This window comes from Propithecus coquereli, unplaced genomic scaffold (assembly GCF_000956105.1).
Source record: "Propithecus coquereli isolate 6110/MARCELLA unplaced genomic scaffold, Pcoq_1.0 Scaffold66, whole genome shotgun sequence".
Classification (NCBI taxonomy): domain Eukaryota; kingdom Metazoa; phylum Chordata; class Mammalia; order Primates; family Indriidae; genus Propithecus; species Propithecus coquereli.
Window position 1 is genome coordinate 3337713 of NW_012152618.1, and position 23186 is coordinate 3360898.

The 23186-nt window shown below is 45.6% G+C and overlaps 1 protein-coding gene across 1 annotated transcript in view; it reads left to right on the forward strand.

Annotated features, from left to right (window-relative positions):
* Positions 1 to 6793, forward strand: part of NID1 (nidogen 1) — a 69690-nt gene extending 62897 nt beyond the window's left edge. Inside the window, exons 16-20 of the mRNA XM_012660353.1 lie at positions 963 to 1134; positions 2064 to 2221; positions 3285 to 3408; positions 4087 to 4199; positions 5197 to 6793. Of these exons, the coding sequence (XP_012515807.1) occupies positions 963 to 1134; positions 2064 to 2221; positions 3285 to 3408; positions 4087 to 4199; positions 5197 to 5318 (689 nt within the window). The 3' untranslated portion in view covers positions 5319 to 6793. The remainder of the gene's footprint in view (positions 1 to 962; positions 1135 to 2063; positions 2222 to 3284; positions 3409 to 4086; positions 4200 to 5196) is intronic.
* The last annotated feature ends 16393 nt before the right edge of the window (positions 6794 to 23186 follow it).

Sequence of the window (23186 nt, forward strand, 5' to 3'; positions counted from 1 at the left end):
ATCTTAAGTGATATCAATAAAACCAAAATTGTCATTTTCTTAAAAAAAATTTATACTCAGAAAACCATTGCAATTTTGAACTTCCAGTCTAGTTAGACGGATACTGAAGGTTCACATTGAAGGTTCATGTTAACCAGCGGCAACCTTTGGTTTGAAACCCAGTTGCTATAACCCAGTAAAGACTTATGGCGGTTTTATTTGTAATCACTGATACCTGTTCTCTGTACCCCTTACACTTGTATAAAAGTAATAACAGCTATGATTTCTTGAAAATATTATTTCTCTGAAATGACCTTTTCCCCCTAATTAACGAATAAGATAGATCTATTTGTCCCATTCTCTGTCTTAAGGTCTTTCTCTGCCTCCCCCCTGCCTGCGCAATAGCCCTAAGCTCATTGACGTGGCCTCCTAACCTCATCTCTGGCCGCTCCCTCACCCTCACGGGCTCTAGCCGTATGAAATTACATACAGTTCACTTCAAGCCACGTCCAGTCTTCCTTTTACACATGTGCTGGTCCTGCCACCTGGAACAGCCTGATCCAGGATCCTTGCCTGACAAACTGCTATCGGTGCTTCAGAAGCCAGCTTCGAGAGGTGTCACCGCCCCAGGAGTCCTTCCCTGGTCTCCCCGGGCTGGATCCAACGTCCCTCTCCAGCTCCCGCAGAACCTGGGACCCCGTCTGGATTGTGATTGACCATAGGCTCCTTGGAGGCTGGGGCCACAGCTTAGTCGCCGTTGCGGTCCTGGTTCCCAATGCAGCGCACAGTGAGGGAATGAACGAGGGGCATTTTTAAATGTGTTACATTGAAAGTTGCTTATCCTAAAAACAACAAGCGTTTCGCATTCCCATTTGGTTTGTCAAAGTGCCAGGATTGGGAAATAGCACTGAGGAATCAGAAAAACCTCATGTCACCTGCTTAGAGGAAAAAGAATATCAGAGGAGCTGTGTGTTTGGTTCTAGATCTTGGAAGTCCAGAAGGCATCGCACTTGACCACCTCGGCCGCAACATCTTCTGGACGGATTCCCACCTGGATCGAATAGAAGTCGCAAAGCTGGACGGCAGCCTGCGCCGGGTGCTCTTTGAGACGGACTTGGTGAATCCCAGAGGCATCGTCACGGACTCCATGAGAGGGTATCTCTGCGTAAATATGCGTGTGCATCTGTTCTATGTGCGTCTGCCCTTTTAGATATGCCCGGAGATGAGGCTCTGACTCCAGCGTTGCACTCCCGCAAGGAATGAGTACAGAATGGGGGATTTGCAGATATCCACGGCGAAACACCAGAACATTTATTACAATGTGGACTTGATACCACGTTCCACTTTCAGATCTCTTACCAAGAGACTTTGTAAGTTGACAACTCAGAAATTGGATATTTTCCAATTGAGTTGAATGTGGATCAACACTCAAGTTGTGTCAACTCCAGAAGAGTATTGGGGTCCCTGGGACTCCTTCCTGGGGTGGACCCAGCTTGAGCATGCTGGAGACTTTTTCCTGTGGGTTTCTCAGCACATCAGTGCTCTCACTTCCCTTCTCCTTGCTGCGAGCTCTGAATCTTACACCCCAGGCCCTCGGCTCCTTGACACTTAGATGCCTTCTCTTTGGGCCCAGGTCCCTTGTTCTGTGGCCACTCAGCCCCCTCCCTAATGACAGGTGCTTTGACCTCTGCCTCTGCCAGCATCTGTGTCTGGCCTTAGTCTGGTCCCCTGGGTCTTCTGTGCCCTGTATGTGGTGGCAGCCTGTGGGGATTTCTCACCTGTTTATGTCAGGTGTAGCATTTTGTTTTGTTTTGTTAACAGCTTAATTGAGATATAATGTGTCAGTTACATTAAAGGGAACTGAATTTGTTAATAACAGAATAACCAGATTGGAGTGAGGAACCAAATCCAGTGTCCTTGCAGAAGAACACGTGTTTTATCCCCTCCAGACCCTTTTTAGCTGTTCTGTGTTTTCCTGTCTCCTAGTCTCTGCATCATAGGTTCTTCTCAAGTGTTTTTCATAAACTTTTTCTCATGCATCTTTAATATTCCTTTTCCTCTTTCCCCTCCTTTTCCTCCTCCAGCAACCTTTATTGGACAGACTGGAACAGAGATAACCCCAAAATCGAGACTTCCTACATGGACGGCACGAACCGGAGGATCCTGGTGCAGGACGACCTGGGCTTGCCCAACGGGCTGACCTTCGACGCCTTCTCATCTCAGCTCTGCTGGGTGGATGCAGGTGACAGAAGGCTTGGCGCTGTCCAGGGAGGGTTCTCAATCTCCTGTCACGGTTGACAAATCATAGTCCTCGGGCCAAATTTAACCAGCCACCTGTTTTTGTATAACCCGGAAGCTATGAACAGTTTTTATTTACATTTTTCAATGTTACATTTTAAATGGTTGTATAAATACCTGCATATGGTCCTTGGTTTTGCCTCCTGGCCCATGAAACCTAAAATAATTACCATGTGGCCCTTTAAGAAAAAGTTGGCTGACCCCCTGTTCTAAGTGGCACCGCATAGAGCCTGCAGTCACCCCGATACCTATTAAGCAGTTCACAACTTGCATCCCCATAGCTTCCTCTCGTCCCCAAGGGCTTAGGTGGGACTTTGAGCCAAGGAAGATAAAGTAAGAGCAGCCCACATGCAGCCCCTGAGGTGTGTCCCTGCCTTGGCAGATGCAGGGTGTCCCTCAGGCTAGGGATGTGGGCCGGATGCTCGGCCAGGAAGGAACATAAGTTCTGTTCCAGACATTATGTCAGGTACCATGGGGGATGCAGAGACTCTGAGATGTGGTCCCTGTCTAGTTAAAACAAGGTGTAGGACCTAAACCCTGAAATGAATGCACAAGCCGTGAGTTGCAGTCACCAGGTAGGCATTGTCCCGGGCTGTGTACAGCTGCTAACCAGGGGTACAGTTTAGAAATTCTTATGGGCTCTGAATTCAGGGAGGCAGGCTCTGGAGAGGCTTCCCGGAGGAGGAACTTGAGCAAGAGCTGGAAGATGGCATAGGTCTTGCTAAGAGAAAGGAGACCTGGGAAACAGAGCAGGCCAGACACCTGCTGCTCCAAGAACAGCTGAAACAAGGTGCGGTTCCTCTGTCCTGGCTCATGTCTCCCCGGTAGAACCAAGACGGGAGGAAGAGACAACTTTCCAATTTTTAAGAGCAAGCCCCATGTGTTCTCCAGGATTTGTCATCATACAGCTGAATTTCTCCCACTCTTGCCCTCGTTACTCTTGTTTTTTGATACAAAGGGGCCATTTCTTGCATGAACAATGAACGTCTTGTTTTCACTCCATGCAGGCACCAACCGGGCCGAATGCCTGAACCCCAGTCAGCCTGGCAGACGCAAGGTTCTCGAAGGACTCCAGTACCCTTTTGCTGTGACGAGCTACGGGAAGAATCTGTACTACACAGACTGGAAGACGTATGTCAGCTGCGGCCAGCACTGTGGCAGGCTGGCCTGCCCTCCCACTCTGTCTCTGAGAGGCCGGGCCCTTCCCATCTGGCCTCTTGGCTTGGCCTTCAAGCCTCCAGAGATGTCCACTGTCCCTCATCCTTCTGGTTGTCAAGGAGATGAGAGAGGAGGGTGAAGAAGGAAGGACAGTGAGGCCCCAGGGGAGCAGAAGAGGGGCCATTTATCATCTGAACGCTCCTGCCTGGGCAGTTTCGAGTCTGTAAACTCAGACTTGCTGAGCGTGTCTGTTCCTTCCCTGGGAGCTGGCCCAGGCTTGCTTGGCTGGTGGGCTCCGTGCCCACTTCATGCCCCTGCTTCATTATATATTAGTTCTTAAACTGCAATATTCCCACAGCCCCTTCTTAACAACCCCTTCCTGCAAAAGGAGGGGTTAAACCAAGGAGGCAGCTGGCCAGGGCGTCTATACAGAAAGCCCATTTCCTGCCTGGAATTTAGAGTGGGAGGGCAGAGCTAGCTGATCTTTATCCTTTTATAAAAAGCTAGAGAAATGCAGGCTAGAGGAGGAGGGAGGGATGTCTAGGAAGCAAGGCCACTGTGTCTGTGTATGACCTCCAGTTTACCCCACCAGAGGCTGTCCTGTCCAAGCCATCAGATATATTTCACCTTCTGCCTTTCGGTGCTTTGTAGGAATTCCGTGGTTGCTGTCGATCTCGCTATTTCCAAAGAGATGGATACCTTCCACCCCCACAAGCAGACCCGGCTATATGGCATCACCACAGCCCTGTCTCAGTGTCCTCAAGGTAACTCATCTGTGCCGTTACTGTCAGGGGACATGGGGCACCCTGAGGCTCAGAGCCCACATTCTGGCTTCTACCTGTGTGGCCACCAGTAGCCCTGATTACATTCTAGGAGAGATGCAGTCCCCTCCATCAAGGGTCTTCTTTAGTGGGTGAACCAGATAAAAAAACAGAAAGTATTAGGTCATGAAATGGACAGCGTGAGGAAAAGCACTGAGTCTTGGGCTGGGTCTAGAAGTATATAGTCTTCAGGTTCCAAATAGGAATATTAATGTTAGGACCTCTGCTGCTTTTAAAAGTCCATCCTTTTTGCCTAACAGCAACTACAATGGTAAATAAGAAGAAGAATTGCAAACATATGTATGGTACTTACTGTGAGCTAGCAACTTTACACATATCAACTCACTTAGAGGTCTAAGTGCTTTGTATTCATCAGCTCATTTAATCCTCACAGCAACCCTATGAGGTAGGTGCTATAATTATGTCCATTTTATAAATAAGGAAACTGAAGCAACTTGCTCAAAGTCACATAGCTCACAGGGGCGAGTCCAGGCAGGCTGGCTCCAGAGTCTGTGCTTTGCTGCCTCTCAAAGTCCTTTCCCCCACCCTCTTTCCTTCTCAGCTTGCCTCCTCTTCCCTGGTCAATATTAGGCCAAGTGTGCAAGCTAGATCGTACTTTGTATTTTAAAATTCCAACTCCGTGTTATGATCAGAGCTGGAGAAACCTCCCTGAGATCTGTTAAATAGCTTTCGTGGTAAATCTGCAGAGCCCCCAAATCAGGTATCAGTGTTTTTGCCTGTCTCATTTAATGATGAGGAAAGAAACAATAGATCAGCTTAGCTGACTGCCTAGTACAGTGTTTCCCATTTCCCTGGAGTCCTTGTGAGCTTGGCTTCATGGAAACCAAAAAGGGGTTCACACAATAGGAGGCCACTCTCTTGGATGGCTGTGGAATCAGGTCTGAAAGGAGGCTATTGAACTGATTTCTGCCTTTTCCAGGTCACAACTACTGCTCAGTGAACAATGGTGGCTGCACCCACCTCTGCTTGGCCACCCCAGGGAGCAGGACCTGCCGTTGCCCTGACAACACCCTAGGAGTTGATTGTATTGAACGGAAATGAAGACAAGAGTGGCTCATTCCCTTTCCAAGTATTTCACAGCAATACCCTACTTGAAACTACTTGGTCTAGACTGAAAATTGTCCTCTGGCTGAGTGGCCACTAGGTCCAAGTCTAGCCCAGCCTGAGCCCCAACAACCTTTCCCTCACTGTTCCCCAATATGTGCACCCTGGACTTCTGGGATGGAAAAGTCTCTACTCCTACAATAGGACAGAACCGCCCCCCGCCATCAGACAAGCTTATTCAGCCCTGGGTGAGGATTATGTGCCCATCTCAGTTCCCTGGACCTTTTCCCAATCCTAGCCCCCCAGTGGTAAGCAGAACCTCCCAGTCTGAGTTGCCCCCTTCCCTGTGGCCTTACGAGCTCAGCCTCACTCTGAGGTACCCACCATCCTGTCAGCTCCTTGACACACCAGCCAGGGCCTGGCCAGGCAAGGTTGGGAGTGAAGGAGGGTGTTAGCCCTCCTACAATTTTTCTCTTGGTGCTCTGATTTCCCTCTTTATACTCCCATTGTTTTACTCCTCAGTTCTTCATCACCTTCATCCTGTCCAAGATCCCCATTATATTGATCAACTTCTGCCTTTTGATCAAAACCTACCATGTCCTAGGGATATGTAAGTATTTGGTGGATGATAATGAGCAGCCCCTACCAGATAGGATATTTGTTTTTGAGCTGTAGGGTATTGACATTTGGTAGTCAAAGGCTTAAGTTAAAGGGGTGTCTATTGGTAGGAATTTCAAGGTATAGAGTCAGAAACTTGAGTTTAGGGAATCATTATGATGTGCCTTAAGCTTTTCCAAAGATTATCAAATTATTCCTCTTTGCCCACAACACCTGCATCCCAGCTTCTGGTCTTTGATATTATGCTGGTCTTAAGCCCCACTGTTGGAACCAATGTCCAGCTTCCTCATAGAGACCAATTTGAGACACCGGCTGGGGCTGATACCAGGTGATGATCCACCATAATCCCTCACCTCCCCTCTGGCCTTCACTCCTGAGAACCAATTTACATTCAACCATGAATTCACTCCTCCTTTGTTTCTCCCTCTATCTGTGCCCTTTTCTGGCTGTATTCTCATCTAAAGACACAATCCAGAAAGACTGAATTGAATATTTATACTAATGGTCCAGATCCTATTTATTGTCCATTGGTAGAATTAAAAGGGACCATCACAACATTTCATGTTTATATTTCTACAATTTGTTTAGAAAACATCTCCTCACCACGTCAGTAGCTAGTGTTATCTTTTTATCAACTGCTTCCCAGAGTCCTAAAACAATAGAAATTTTGGATTGGAAGTTGAGCAAAAGGGCTTTGAGTCAGTAAAGGATGGGGTAAGGGAGTAGAGAAGACTCAGTGAAAAGTATCACAAAGAGCTTGATCAAGAACAGGAATGGAAAACCCAAGAGGAAGAGGTAGGGGAGGACATTTAGGAACAACAATAATAGGCCGGGCGCGGTGGCTCACGCCTGTAATCCTAGCTCTCTGGGAGGCCGAGGCGGGCGGATTGTTTGAGCTCAGGAGCTCGAAACCAGCCTGAACAAGAGCGAGACCCCGCCTCTACTAAAAATAGAAAGAAATTAATCGGCCAACTAAAAATATATAGAAAAAAAATTAGCCAGGCATGGTGGCGCATGCCTGTAGTCCCAGCTACTCGGGAGGCTGAGGCAGAAGGATCACTTGAGCCCAGGAGTTTGAGGTTGCTGTGAGCTAGGCTGACGCCACGGCACTCACTCTAGGCAAAAAAAGCGAGACTCTGTCTCAAAAAAAAAAAAAAAAAAAAGAACAACAATAAGAAAAAGTATCTCCATAGAGAAAATGGTACATTTTGCCAAAGAACACTTATACTTAAGGACATGGAAGAATTTGTTTGATATTCTCCTTGAGGAAGAGATCCCTCCTCTTCTCTTCAAACCCCAGTACACTCAGCCCTTCCACTCTGTCCCCTTCTGCCTTTGTCCTCACCTTGCTTTTGTAGTACATTGGAGCCTGAATTGGGAGAGAGTTTTTTGAATAATTGGAGTTTGTCCTGAGAGGCAATTTTGGCCCCAAGAATTAAAAGATTTGGGGAACATTTAGGTCTTTTATACAGCCCAACCCCATAAATTAGTCTCACTTTCTTTTTGTATTTATCATTCCATATCAAACCCTCTATATCAAATGTTCAACATGATTTTATATAATTTTTATAACTATTTTATTCATTTTATTAGATTTATTCTAAAATTTTAAAAATAATAAATTCTTAAACTGTGGAAACCACTGAAGGTGCTTATTAATTGTTCTCCCAGGATGATTCTTTGCGTTTACAACTGTACAAATATTAGTGTGGAAAATAAAATTTTTTTGTTAAAAAGAAAATCTTCCTCTCTCTTTTTTGAATGAAGAGATTTAATGCTGGGAGGACATCATGATGGAAAGATGGCAGCCATTTAATAATCTGTAAAACCTATGAAACCGAGAGACTCTTATGCCAGTCTCATGAGGGACAGTATGTTTCTCATGCCAGTCCACAAAAGACTCATGGGCTTATAATTGACTTAAAAATAAATATGTCATAGATCCCAAGCCACCCTTTTGGACATTGTTTTTATTTTTTAGAAAAATCTATTCTATGTACAGGCAACAGGAAATGGTTTCTGATTCAGCCCTGAAAATGAGTTGTGTTTTTTCCTCTCCTCACCTCCAGAAGAAAGAAAGACACTTTCCTGACACTAGCCATGGCGTGAGACCCCTAGTGTGTTCTAAGCTGCCACTGGAAGGCAGTGCCACTCATGCTGGCCCTTGGAAGATGAAAATGGCCTCTAACTTGGACAGAGTGAAGGGGGCTCAGAAGTTGCAGGAATGAGGTGATCAGAGCTCATTGCAGAGAAGGGAATTGGCATCATCAGTGGAATCAATGTGCAGCCTGTCAATGTGAATTTCTTGAAAGGGACTTGTTTATATTAAGGCCAATACTTCCAGTATTTTCTTCTGGCCATAAAACCTAGTTACCTAAAGATGACATCAGGGAAGATGGTGGAAGTAGGAAACTCCAGGAATCCATCCCTCCATCACAATAGTTGAACTGGCAAGACCTGTCTGAAGCAACAAAATTGTTGCTGCGTCTTGAAGAACATTTGCAGTACCCAGGAGAGAGCTTGATGGCGAGGCTAGTCAATTTCGGTCAATTTCAGCTTTCACTTAGTAGTGACTACCATCCCATCACTCAGCCCCATGACAGGCAGCTGTGAGGACTGGAGTCAGGCTGGGCAATAAGGATCTAGTTTTTCAACAACCAGGATTGTGGGTTCTGGTCACTGATCACTGTGATTTTGATAATTGAGGGGCCAGCATATAGGGAAAGATTTCTGTGACACTGGATTTGGCAATGATTTCTTGGACATGACGTCAAAAGTATAAGCAACAACAACAACAAAAATAGATAAATTTGACTTCATCAAAATTAAAAAGAGAGTGAAAAGACAGCTCATGGAATGGGAGAAAATATATGCTATATCTGATAAGGAATTAATATCCAGAATACATAGCCGGGCACAGTGGCTCACGCCTGTAATCCTAGCACTCTGGGAGGCCGAGGCGGGAGGATTGCTTGAGCTCAAGAGTTCGAGACCAGCCTGAGCAAGAGCGAGACCCCATCTCTACAAAAAAAAAACGCAATGTATAAAGAACCACAACTCAACAACAACCAAAAAACTCACTTCAAAATGACTAAAGGATTTGAATTAACATTTCTACAAAGAAGCTATACTAATTGTCAATAAGCACATGAAAAGATGCTTAACATTACTACTCATCAGGGAAATGCAAATCAAAACCACAATTTGATACCACTTCATACTTATTAGGATGGCTGTTATCAAAAACCAAGCAAATGTTGGAGAGAATGTGGGAAATTGGAAACTTTGTCTATTGCTAGTGGGAATGTAAAGTGGCGTGTCACTGAGCAATGGCCTTACTGCCTGACACACATAGAAGCCAATACGACGGCACTAGGTTTTAAGAAAAGAAAAAGCTTTATTGTAAGGTTGGCCAGCAAGGAGACAAGAGGCAATGCTCAAATATGTCTCCCTGAGCTGGGGTCTGGGGGCAGGTTTTACAGGAAGAGGATAACTATGGAGACAGGAAAATGCAACGAGGCATGATTTGATTGGGTTACACAGAGAGGCAGTGCTGGCTCCTTGGCTCTTAAGTTCATACTGCAAAAAAACAGGGCACCCCTCACTTCTTAATTTGGTCGGTGCTCCTCGGTCTGGGTACTCAGGTTCAATATCTGCGGTTGACTTTTGCATTCCCACCACTCCAGGGTCACTAACTGGGCATGCTTGGTTCATCTGCACATGCTCAGGTTTACATGACTTGCAACCTGGGGGGCCGTTGCAACTGAAAAACAACTAACTTGTCATTCTGCTATTGACAAAGTTGAACCAGTTGGAACTGGTTCTGTGGGTACAGATATACGTTCTGTGGAAGACAGTTTGGTGGTTCCTCAAAAAGTTGAATATATAATAGAATTACCATATGATCCAGCAATTCCACTCATAATATACACAAAAAGAATTAAAAGCAGGGGCTGCAGATATTTGCGTGCTAATGTTCATTGCAGCGTTATTCACTGTAGCCAAAAGGTGGAAACAACACAAGTGTCCATCAACAGATGAATGGATAAACAAAATGTGACATGTACATGCAATGGAATATTATTTAGCCTAAAAAGGAATGAAGTTCTGACACATGCTACAACATGGATGAACCTTGAGGACATGGTGCTATGTGAAATAAGTCAGATACAAAGGAAAAAAATACAAGATCCCACTTCTATGAGGCATCAAGAATAGACCAGTTCACAGAGACTGAAAGTAGATCAGAGGTTACCAGGGGCCGTGGGAAGGGGCAGTGGAGAATTATTGCTCAGTGGTTACAGAGTTATTGTTTGGGGTAATGAAAAGTTTTGAAAATAGATAATGGTGATGTTGCACAATATTGTGAATATAATTAATACCACTGAATTGTACACTTAAAAATGGTTAACATGGCAAATTTCTTGTTATATATATTCTACCACAATTTTTAAAATTAATAATGTAATATACCAAAAACCATTGCATGTACATTTTGGGGAAAGTGTATGGCATGTGAATTATTAATATATCCCAATAAAGCTGGGTTTTTAAAAAAAATCAGTATAATTAAAACAGAAACCAAAACCCATAATTACCCAAGATTGGCAAAATGCTGATCATTGTTCTACACAGGTGGCTGAATTCTACAGATTTCAAGGTTCCAGTTTAGGTACTGCTATCTACGAAGGGGCTTTGCAGATGGAATTAAGATTAGTAATTAGCTGACTTTAAAACAGAGAAATTATCCTGTATTATCAAAGCGGGCCCTTAAAGAAAAAGAAGTCAGAAGAGTCAGAGAGACAGGCAAAAACGGAAGCAGGGGGATGAGGATGAAGCTAAGAGGGACCCGACCTGCCACTGCTGGCTTCGGAGACGGAGGAAGGGAGTCCTGAGACAAGGGAAAAGGTAACTTCTAGAAGCCGAGAACAACTCCTGGCCAACAACCTACAAACAGGGACCTCAGTCCTCCACCTGCAAGGAACTGGGTTCTGCCACAACCTGACTGTGGGCCTGGAAGCAGATTTACCTCCAGAGCGTCCAGAAAGGAATGTAGCCCCGCTGCCGCCTCGATTTGGGCCCTGTGAGACTGTAATCAGAGGCCCCAGGTGAGCCACATTGTGCTGGACTTCTGACCTACAGAACTGTGAGATGACAATGGGTGTTGTTTTAAGTCACTAAATTGCTGGTAATTTGCTACTCAGCAGTAGAGAACTACCCTTGTTGCAGCTGCTGTTGGTATAGGGATTATGCTAGACAACTTCCGTGTGTCTGTCTGCCCTCCCCACCCCGATCTGGGCCCCAGGAGGATGACGTCTGTGGCCTCCTTCTCCCCTGGCTTCATAGCAAGAGGTGGATGCAGAGAGGAGAGAGAGACCTGCTGTCCCTTGACCAGCTCACCCTGAGGTCACAGCCCCACTTGAGGTGTCCCTCTCTGCACACCCTCTGCCAGTGTCCCAGGAACCAGTCCCTGCCCAGGTCTCCGGGCCTTAGGGAGGTGGCAGGCCCCTAGCACCTTCCAGGGCTGCTCCATTCCTTTCGTGCTCCCCGCACCCCAGCCACAGCCACAGCTAAGCCTCCCTCAAATCATTCTAATGTGAGTCATCTGTTTTTTGTTGAGACCCTGAGACAGGAGTTCATAACCCTGATCTCTACTTTTGTGTGTTTGGTAAAAATTCCTACAGTTTAGTTTACAAACACACTAAAAAGCTATCTCATAATCACATCTCACAAGTATTAGCATACGCGTTAGTTACTGTATAACTAACAGGTGTGAATTACACAGGTGTACCAAAAAGGTACTAAAAAGTCATACCAAGAAAGTGCTTATTTTGTTAGTGCATTTTGATTTTCAGACTTGGAGCCCCACATGGCAGACAAGTGAATCTGCTCGCTCTAGGGGATTTCTCAGTCACTTGGCTGTGTTCCGCAGGGCCATTTGCCCTGTCCTTCCTCAGGGTCCCCCCGAGCTCACAGCCCTAAGCGAGCTGCTTATAATGCCTCCAGCCCAGCCCGGCCAGCCTGAAGCTGACCTGTCACTCCAAGTGTCCCCCAAGGGACATGCCTGAGCTTGGGGGCTCTGTGAACACCAGGGTCTCCCTCCGTGGGTCTCGCAGTCCTCAGTCTCCTGATCCTCCCTGGTCGCCCTGCAGCCTCCTCATCCTCACTGTCTGGCCTAAGCCAATGGCAGCGGCTCCTTCAGCCTTTCCCGAAGGGCCAGCTGTCCTGGCTTTCCCCACCCCCCCTGAGGGAGACGGGGCAGTCAGTGGGCTGCCCTTTCTCCAGGGCTGCCCCCACAGAGCTCCCTACCTGCAGGCTCCCGCCCCACCAACAAGCGCACGCTGCCCCAGTACTGCTCCGGGTCTTCCTTCCTCCCTGGCTCCCTCCTCCTCTCCCCTGAGCTCTGCCAGGGGCAGGGTTTGCTGCCATTCCAACATCAGCCCTCCCAGGGCAAATGGAGGCCCTGGTGGTGTCCTCCCCAAGGCAGAGTCAAGGGTTGGTGTAGAGAGGGAAAGGGTACCCCATAGGTTGATGCCTCATGTGATTAATTTACCCAACATACACACACACACACACACACACACACACACACACACACACAGAGTTTGAGTCCGCTGAAGGAATAACAAGGGCGCGACTGATCCAAAGACAGACACTCTGTGCAAATATACTTGCTTCCATCTGGAGTCCTAAGCCAAACGAGCCTCCTTCCCTCCTACGTATGCCATTTTACTTTAATGCTTACAGCAACTAAGTTTTCTTACCTGAAGAATAAAGGTTTGGGGGTCTGATTTCTAATGCCAGGAAGGCTTCCACTCTTTTCTTCCCCCACTCACAGATTCAGTTTAAAACAAAACCATCCCCACACGAGTATCCGCTAGCGCACATATGGAGGGCCTCGGGCACGTACGTGCTGCATTTAGAGTCTCCGCCACTCCAAGAGACACAAAATGCACAGTCTCATCACTTGCCACTCCGAGAACGGAAGGGTCTGGGTGAAGCCCGGGTGAATGCAGCACTGTGAATGTGCACACAGCAGGTGCGAGAAGAACAGGAAGCGATGTTAGGGATGACAGAGCCATCTTCATTTTAGAGATGAAAGTTCATCCACACTCACTTGGGAACTGGGCACACCTGGGTGCCTGGCATGGGACTGGGGAAAGGTGGCCCCTAGAGCTGACACCTTCCCTGCCTCTGGCATTTCCTGTGTGGGGAGGGAGGGTGTCCAATGGCTGTGCCAACTTGTCCACCAGCTACTGGTCCTGTGATCTGTGTTCCTCGCTGCTTCACAGGGGCCTCCAGCATCCTTGGTGCTGGTTCCCACAGGAACACTGCGGTCCCCGGGGCCCGGCGCTGCCATCTTCCTCCTCAGGGCTTCTAAGGAGAGGGCAGCGCACGAGACAGGCCTTGCCCCTGATGCCCTCTGTGTCCCTCCACGGCACTGTCCCAGGCCCCATCTACGAGTGCAACAGGCTTCTGAAGGCTTGCACAGCTAGCAGGGGAATTGCAAACAACAGCAAAGAAGCCCCCACAAAGGAAGCCCCATGTGCTCCCCCATTCTGGCTCCTCTGCCCTCAGGCTTCCCTGCCCTGCCGTCTACACCGCCTACTGTCTACACCACCAGACGGGCCACCATGCCCTTCCCCATAGGGTTCCTCACTCACTCCAGTATCCTTCCCCTCAAATGTAGGTTGTTCAGGGTGATCAATAACAGATTTTCAAGGACAAAACCTATCACGTCACTGCAACATTTAGTGGCGAAAGCAAATACAAGTATAAAGAGAGGAAGGAGCATGAAAGAGCTGAAAGGGCTGACCTGCCTCCCCTTTCAAAAGATGATAACTATGAAATCACCATGGGACCTGGATCCTGCTGGACACATCGGTAAGAGTGCTGTGACACTCTTACTTCTTAAATGCCACTATCTATGATATGCTGGAAGTTACGTCTCTTTGCAACTAAGTGAATCTATGATGAAAAGTGTTTCCAAGATGATAAAAGTGTACGGGGAAATAGGGTTTTGCAAAAATTCTTTAAGGAGGTACTTGAGCTTGAGCAAGCGCATTTCGAGACCATGGGTCTGGAAAAAGGAGGCGATGGGGCCCAGAGTCCTCCCCAGCAGAAGTGTTGCTGCCCAGCTCTCATTCTGAAGCCGGGCGCTGGCTGCCCCTTTTTTCTTTTTGTCCAGGATTTAGAGTTCCTCGCAATGGAGAAGGACCCCCACGAGGGGACCTTGTTAAGACAACACTGAATCAAGAGATGGAAGGGCCAAGAAGGCTTGAGAAACGGGCTCGAAGAGTGGCTTCCCGGTTGCTTGAAGCTTTGGTGGGGACAGACGAGTTTAAATCACTGCCTACCTGTGGGCCCTCCAGACGGGGAATTCAAAGTTTAAAATCTGGGGCGGGTCTTCCCACAGGTAGTTCCAGAAGTGGCCACGTGAGGGCAGTAAGGACCTCCGATGCCCGCTTTCGGTGGCATTGGGAAAGAAGGGGACGGAGGGACACCTCCCAGGCCGTCCCACCAGGTGACTTCCCGGAAAGAAGCTGTGCTGCTGCTTTCCCGTGGTCCTGCTCAAGAACTTTCTAGTATTGTTGGTGGCCTAACCTGCTGCCAAAGGAAGTCCCCGGCGATGTGGTCAAGCCTCTTCATTTCATTCGGATTTCTCCCCAAATAGCCTAGCACTTTTCCTCCCAAAGTCGTCTCTTCACTCAGAAAACATTTACAGACGTCGTCACCCAGCAGTATTCCTAAGTATATTCTGTGTGCACGCAAGTGCACGCATGTCTTCGCGGACCAGGTTCTGAGCGCATCTAAGTGGAGAATGACACAGAATAGCAGGCTAATTCCAGAAAATGCAGGCCCTTGGCAAAGAAGACACAGTCCTCACCCAGTGAGCGTGCATCTAGTCACTAAGAAGATACCAATACCAGGCGGTGCTCAATGATTGGTTCAAACTGCTTCAAGTTAAGGAGTTGAAGAGATCAGAGAAGGGAGAGGCCCAGTAGGGATGGCAGAGCGAGGAGCTTTCATTTGCTGAACATAAGTGGAAAATGGGAGACCTAACTCACAATAACCTTACCGAGTAGGATTTATCGTGCCCATTAAGTCAGGATACTGACGCTCAAGGAAGTGAAGTGACTTGGCAAAGGTCACACCACTAGCAAGTGTCAGAGCAGAGTCCAACTCCAGATTGGGTTTATGCTAAACATCTTTCCCCACCCCCTTTTTACAAAACACTTTAAATAAATATTTATTTTTACTTTATCTTACTTTATTATTTATTTGTATTTAACGCATATCCATTTAGAAAATAAAGATGAGGTACAAGAAAAGAAATCATAGCGATCTCATTATTCAACAATAGCCTCATCAATAAATTGATACCTTATCCCAGAAATGTTGTTAATACACACACACATAATCTTGTTATATGTATGTAAGAATAAATGGAATCCCATTATGCTTTTTAGTATTTTTGTTTTCCATTTAAATACATGTGCATATAAATATAACTTTTATTGACTACTACATAATAGTGTTATATTCTATTATATGAATGGACAATAAACTCTCACTAGCTCTTTTTTTTTTTTTTTTTGAGACAGAGTCTCACTGTGTTGCCCGGGCTAGAGTGCCGTGGCGTCATCCTAGCTCACAGCAACCTCAAACTCCTGGGCTCAAGTAATCCTCCTGCCTCAGCCTCCCAAGTAGCTGGGACTACAGGCAAGCACCACCATGCCCGGATAATTTTTTATATATATTTTTAGTTGTCCAATTAATTTCTTTCTATTTTTAGTAGAGACGGGGTCTCGCTCTTGCTCAGGCTGGTCTTGAACTCCTGAGCTCAAACAATCCGCCTGCCTCGGCCTCCCAGAGTGCTAGGATTACAGGCGTGAGCCACCGCACCCGGCCTCACCAGCTCTTTTATTGATGAACATTTAGGATGTTTCTGTTTTTTGCTGTGGTAAATAATACTTAATAAACACCCTGTACTTATATCAGTGTCCTTATTAATATGTCTGGGATAAATTTCCAACTTACTATTATCTAAAATTTTAAGACTTTTAATAGATACCGCCCAACTGCCTGCAGAAAGTTTGTACCAATTTATCCTCCCACCAGCAGGAGTGTTTGAGAGTATCCATTTCCTTATATTTTTACCTTTGGATAGTTAATTTTTTTCATCTGTGTCAATCAGAGAGGTAAACATGGAGGGGAAGTGGTATTTGTTTATTAAAACTTATATTCGTTTAGTTGAGGGAAACTTTTTAAAATGTATGCTAATTTTAATTTCTTGTTATTATCTTTCAAGTGTTTAGGTTTTTTTTAAAATTGGGACAATCTTATTGATTTATAAGGGCCTTTTACATTTTAAAGCTAATTAGCCTTTTGTCATATATATTGTGAATAATATTTCCCAGGGTTTTTTGTTTATTTGTTTTGGGGGAATTTTTGACATATAGAAAGTTTTAATCTACATGTAGTCAATTCCTGCTCAAAGTAGTACGAATTGGAATAAAAGTACTACCCTAGAAGTCATTGGGCCAAGAATGGACAAGCTCTACCGTGTGGCAGATGGTATCTTCCAGAATGGTCTCAACACAATCTCCCATTCCACATATTCTTGCAATGTCATGTTGATGTGGTGTCGACATTGCTCCCATTAAGAAGTTGGGCTTATGTCCCCTCTGCTTGAATCTAGGTGGGCCCTGAGGGGATAACATGTGGTTTCTGAGGTGAGGCCAATCAAGGAGAAACAGCTTTCACCTGGTCCTCTTGGGACTCCTTCTCTGGGAACCCGGCCTCCATGCTGTGAGGTAGCTCAGGACACAGGAAGAGGCCACGTGCGAGTGTCTGGGCTGGAAGCTCCAGCTGAGGTCTCGGCCTACAGCAGGCATCAATCACTAGACATGCAGCAAAGTGACTTTCCAGTTAACTACAGCCCAAGCCACCGTCTGACAGCAATCTCAAAAGAACAGTCTAGGAGATCCTAGTCAACCCAGGACCATGAGAGATAATACAGGTCCAACATTCCTAATCTGAAAATCTGAAATCTGAAATGCTCCAAAATCTGAAACATTTTGAGCACCAACATGATGTTCAAAGGAAATGCTTATTGGAGTATTTTGGATTTTGGATTGATGGATTAGGAACACTCGATCAGTAAGTATAATGCAAATATTCCAAAATCTGAAAAAAATCTGAAATCTGGAGCACCTCTAGTCCCAAGCATTTCGGATAAGGGATACTCAACCTGTAATAAAATGATCATTATAGTTTTCAGCCCTAAGTTTAAGGATGAGTCATTACACAGCAATGGCTAACTGGCATTGGCTGGGGACAACTGATGTTAAAAGCCAGAAACCAAATGCTCCCCTGCCCCCTGCTCAGGTCTCTTGTTTGGAAAATGCGAACAGACAGAGCAAGTAAAATCCCTCTCTCTGGGCACAATGTCACAGCCTCAGCACTGTGACAGGGCGGGTCTTCCTTATGACCTGCGAGCAACATATGGCCTCTTCGCCCTTGAGAAACAACTTTCATTCCATTCACTCAGCAGGAAAAACGAGAAGAAGGAGGCGAGTTGCTGCTCATTCTTTCCTCAGCCCTGGAATACATTTTCACATGGGATGAGATTCAAACCGCCTTCTGCCTGGGTTTGCTCGGTCCTGTTGGGAAATAACCTGGTTTGAGCAGGGAACACCTTCGTGGCATGAAGATGCAAGTGAGATCCTGGTAGGAGGGGAAAAGAGAAACTACTTGTGAAGTGTGAGATTAACAGCAACACTGGGTGCGTTTAGAGGTTCAGGGGGGTTAAGACTCATATAATTCATAACTGAGAGTAGGTTTGGCAGCCCTTGAGCTACAGCCAACAGGAGACGAGCAGCTGGGGTCAAGGTCTCCGGTGCCGTGCTGTTTCATATAACACACCCGGCAGACGTGCGCTCCACCCTTTGCAGAGTGAGCATTGCACTTGGAGCAGGAGCGACCAGAGGGTGAGCCCACGGCCTGTCACCAGCTGGGCGAGTGCCTTCACCTCTCTGAGTCTCCCTTTTCTTCTTTGCAAAATTAGGATATTACTATTCATCTTGCAGTCACCATGAAGCTAAAGGAGACCAATGAAAGTTCCTGGCGCATAGCAAGAACCCAGCAAATGCTGCTTGTTTCTTACATTTGTGTAGCACTTCAACATTCGCAGAATGCTTTCACTTATTATTAAGTCTGTGGGGAATGCGGGGTAAACATTGCTGTTTGCACTTCGTGAGTGATTACATGGAGGCACAGGGAAGTTTAGCCGCCGGCTTAAGGTCTCACAGTTGGTAAATTTCAGGTCTGGGATTCACACTGAGCTTTCTCCAGCTGCCAAAGCCCACGCTGTTCCTACATGCCACACCATCTTTCCTGAAAGTGCACATGTACCATGAATTCATTGAGCACCCAGTTGGTGCCAGATATTGGGCTTGAAGCAGGATGCCAGGGTAAACAGGGGTGACAAGGGAGGTTGAGCCTGGGCTGAGTCTGGAAGAAAAAGAGTGTTTACCAAGCAGATAAAAGAAGAGAGGACAATTCCAGCCAAAGGAATGCATAGCACATGCAGAAGTCTGGAGATGCTGCCTAAGCAATCTCAGATAAGGCTGTCAATGGACAATGGCTGATTTGGGGACAAGAGGGACAGGAACTCCTAGAACTCCAGTCCTGAGACCTCAAACGGGTCTTTTTTTTTTTTTTTTTTTTTTTTGAGACAGAATCTCACTCTGTTGCCCTGGCTAGAGTGCCATGGCGTCAGCCTAGCTCACAGCAACCTCAAACTCCTGGGCTCAAGCAATCCTTCTGCCTCAGCCTCCCAAGTAGCTGGGACTACAGGCATGCGCCACCATGCCCGGCTAATTTTTTCTATATATTTTTAGTTGTCTGATTAATTTCTTTCTATTTTTAGTAGAGACGGGGTCTCGCTCTTGCTCAGGCTGGGAGCCCAGAGAATTTTTGAAGACCAAATATAGAGACCCAGAATTTTAAGCCCTGATTCTCATGGATATGAGCTAAAACCTATGTGCTGGAGAAGCCGGGCTTCTGGAGGATAAAATAAAATGCATCAGTGTTCTCCACTCATTCAAAATCTTGGAATATGAAATCACTTCATTAACTAATGTGGGTAGAAGGATTTATACGTCATTAGATAATCTCCCGAAGTGAAACATTCTCTCTGAGTGTCAAATACATGCACCCATCTGTGACAAGCTGTGGACAATAATAGATATTTTCAACTAGGATCAATTGTTCCAATTATTTAAAAAAAGTTATTTCATGATACTCCAGAACATTTGAAAAATACAGGCAAGGAAAAAAGTCATTGCTGACCCCAACACCCTAAAATAATGACCACCGTATGGCTTTCGGTGGTTATCACAGTATATCTGCCTTTATAAAGATGATTTTTAAGTAAACATTATCGTGAAGAATAACACACACCCTGGAAAGTGCACAACTCATGAAGGTACACACAGCCGAAGGAATTTTCCCAAATTCAACACCCCCATAGAGAGCTACTTTCAACTGTGAACAAGAATTTATGGGAGGGAAGAGTTTATTAGCAATAAAGTGACATCTAAATCATGGGGGCTTTTCCCATTGTGATTACAAACAAGACCAGTCATGCTGACTGGCCCCAGCCGAGCTGGCCCTTTGGCCCTCTGTGAAGCCATCACTGAGGTACGCTAAGGACATGGCTGCAGAAGAACTTTTGGGGACATGGCACCAGATGCCCTTGGCTGGCATCTGATAACCACGACTTTGCTATTTTGAGTAAGGCGACCAGGCCTAGGGTAGAAAAGATAGATGGGTCATAGGCCTTCAGTGTCACCTGTATTAGTATATTCTCAGTCTTCTTACTATTTGGTGGGGTGGTGAGGGGATAGGGAGGAATTTTAATAAAGATTCTAAGTGCAATTAGCTCTTAGAAACCTAGAGTTGCATTTTGTTCATTGCTTTGGTCTAGCATAAGAAAGGAGAATATATAGCTTTCATAGGCGCCATCTGGTCCCTCCTCTCATCCCCAGTGTGCACCCTCCCTCCCCCCCAGTGAAATAGACATTACAGTAGCACCCAACTCCTAGGACATCTCAAACTTCCCCATCAAAATTCACTTTAGGACAAAAGGGCTGAATTGTACCCCCTGGGGGAGAGGATGGTGGTCAGGAGGTGGAGGAAGGAACCTGTGGAAGGCGTGGAGGCATATCAAAGGCTAGATACTCCTGGGACACTTCGTGATTTATCTTTAAAAATCCACACAAATCTTGCATTAAGCTCTGTAGTAATATAATATTTTAAATGTAAAATACCATTTCAACTCCTTAACCATCTGTTATGGTGATGTCTCCAGCTTTGTTCTTTTTTGCTCAAGATTGCTTTGGCTGTGTGGGGTCTTTGCGTTTCGATACGAATTTTAAGAGCATTTTTCCTATTGCAGATGTAGTCAAGTTAAGATGAGGTCATTAGGGTAAACTTAATCCACTATGACAGATGTCCTTATTAAAAGGGGAAATTTGGACACAGACACACACATACAGAAAGAATGCCATGTGAAGATGAAGGCAGCGATCAGGGTAATGCGATTACCAGCCGAGGAACACCAAAGAGTGCCAGCAAACCACCAGAAGCCAGGAAACAGACTCTCCCTCACCGCCCTTGGAAGAACCAACCCTGCCAACACCTTGATCTTGGACTTGTAGTCTCAGAAGCGTAAGACAATAAATTTCTATTGCTTAAGTCACTCAGACTGTGGCACTTTGTTACAGCCGTCCTGGCAGACCAACACACCATCAAATAAAATGGACCCTTAAGGAAGATGCACCACAATGACCCCATGTTCCCCGACCGCTGCCCCAGCTGCTGGGAGACCACAGTGGAGGTGCATGGCTCCTCAAGGGCTGAGTGGAAGCACCGTATAAATTATTAAATGATATGAAAATGCCAGGTGCTGCAACGAAGTGGAAGGGAAAGGCAGGGAGGCTTCCGGGAAATGGTAACGTCAACCGAGTTAAGAAGATTGATTGATGTAGAAATCCACCAGCATGCTCACAGGAATCATCCTAGGTCTCAATCAGCTTACAGAGGTAGCAAGTGTAGACAAATTGCCTCTTTAATTGTGCCAAGTAAATCGGTGCAAAAAAATCAGGATGTTTTCAGGTATAATTCATACAGATGCAATTTAGAAGAACTTCTAGCATTCTATAGAAGGTCGTTGTTTATTTTTTAAGCCCACCATACTACTTGGACCCCATGTCTCCAGTGAAAAGACAAAGGACAGAGACATCTAGAAAATGACAGCACTTCACATGCATTTTAGCAGTGCTTAAATGTGAACCTATTTCCAAGTGTGAAGAGATTTGGGCCCATATGTTGTTCAATGGAAAAAAGCCAGAACCAGGTTGATATTATAGTACCACACCAGAAGCCCGAAGCCATTTGAGTAAATCTGTCTAGAATGCCAAGAACACAGTTTATGTTCACCGTGACTTCAGGAAGCATGTGTAAGTACAGAATGTAGGCTAGCTTTTTTTTTTTTTCTCTAAGAGACAGAGTCTCGCCACATTGCGCAGACTGGAGTGCAGTGGCTATTCACAGGGCCATCATGGCCAACTACAGTCTCAAACTCCTGCGCTCCAGCGATCCTCTCGCCTCAGCCTCCCCAGTAGCTGGAACTACAATCATGTGCCACTGTGCTCGGCTAGGCTGGATTTTTAATGGGTGCTGTAATATACCAAGGAAGTAAATGACTATTTCTACCCTTAGGGAACTTGGGCACTATTTGTAGAAATAAATATAAACACATGACAAAACAAGACAAGTGCCAGCATGGTGTGACACCAAAGTATACGCTTCATTCCTGCAATAAGAAAAAGCAACAAACTAGTTAATGAATTATAATTTTCCTTTTGCTACTCTTTTAAATGTAAATCTTGGTATATCAACTTTAAAGAAAGTATGTGGGATGAAAATGGCATACTTGGAAATTCTAACACTGTCAACCACCAGTGGTCCATGATAAGCACAGGGTACGGCCCTGTTCGGCAAAACAATTAGTGCTTATGTTTGAATGGCAAACGAAAGATAATTAATGAATTTCAAGTTTTTTCTCTTCCTCATTTTGGGTCTTCAGTCCACCTTGTCCATATAAATGTTGGGGAAGGCAGGTTCAGAGCAGTGGTTTCCACTTTCAAGCATATTTCCTTTTTAATTTTTTTATTGATGTATCATAGTTGTACATTTTTATTGATATATAATAGTCATACACTAGATTTCCTTTTTAATGTCAAAAAAAGTTACTCTTAAAATAGCTGTTTTTTGAAGACACTGTCATTGAGAAGAGAGATTGTAATAACGAGATAACTACTGTGAATTCAGTGGCTCTTCTAAATAAAATTGCTTTTTATCAGTCAGAACAACTTCTGACGTATTGCATGCAAGAGGGTCACCCGCATAATACCTAACATACTGTGCATTCATTTTAGGCAAGACCTGGTGCACATTAAGGGCCCAGGTTCCCTTGAAACATCATTAAGAAATGGCGCAAGGTTGGAAACCCCTGGCCAAGGGAACTGGAGTGGTCAGAGCAAGCTTCTAATAATACACCTTTAACGGTGGCAGCCGCACATTTAATGCAGACAGCCCTGGACAAGAGCTACGGAGAACCTCGAGTCTGGGCTCATCCGCCTTCCAGCAGCTTGTCTAATCTCATGGGGCCTCATTTTCCTCTTTTGAAAAACATCTCGCAGGGCAATAATCTAGAGGAGGCAAGGCCCTCCACATGCGACACTGTAGAGAGGAGAAGAATCGCTGCTATTTGGTACACTACAGAGAGGCCTGTAAGCTCTGCCTCAATTCTTACCAATACGAGAGCTCCTGGGAGTAAAAGAGCATATGAATCTCAGAAAGGAAACCAACATTAGCTGCAAACATGCAGGACCCTGCCCTAGGAAACTCCATGTCCTTTAACTCGTTCTAGAGCTCACCACCACCCTGTGAGTTGGGCAGCATTAGCCCTGTTTTACATCAGGGCCTGTGAGGCTGGGATTAGGCATCTGCGTTCTTCTGACTTCCCACAAGTGATTCCAATGTGCAGCAAGGTTGAGAACCAATGGAAAAAAGAAAAGAAAAGAAAAGAAAAGAAAAGCCTGCTGGGATTTCCATAGGGATTATGTAGCATCTACAGATCCCTTTGGGGAGAATCGCTGTCTTAATAACATCGAG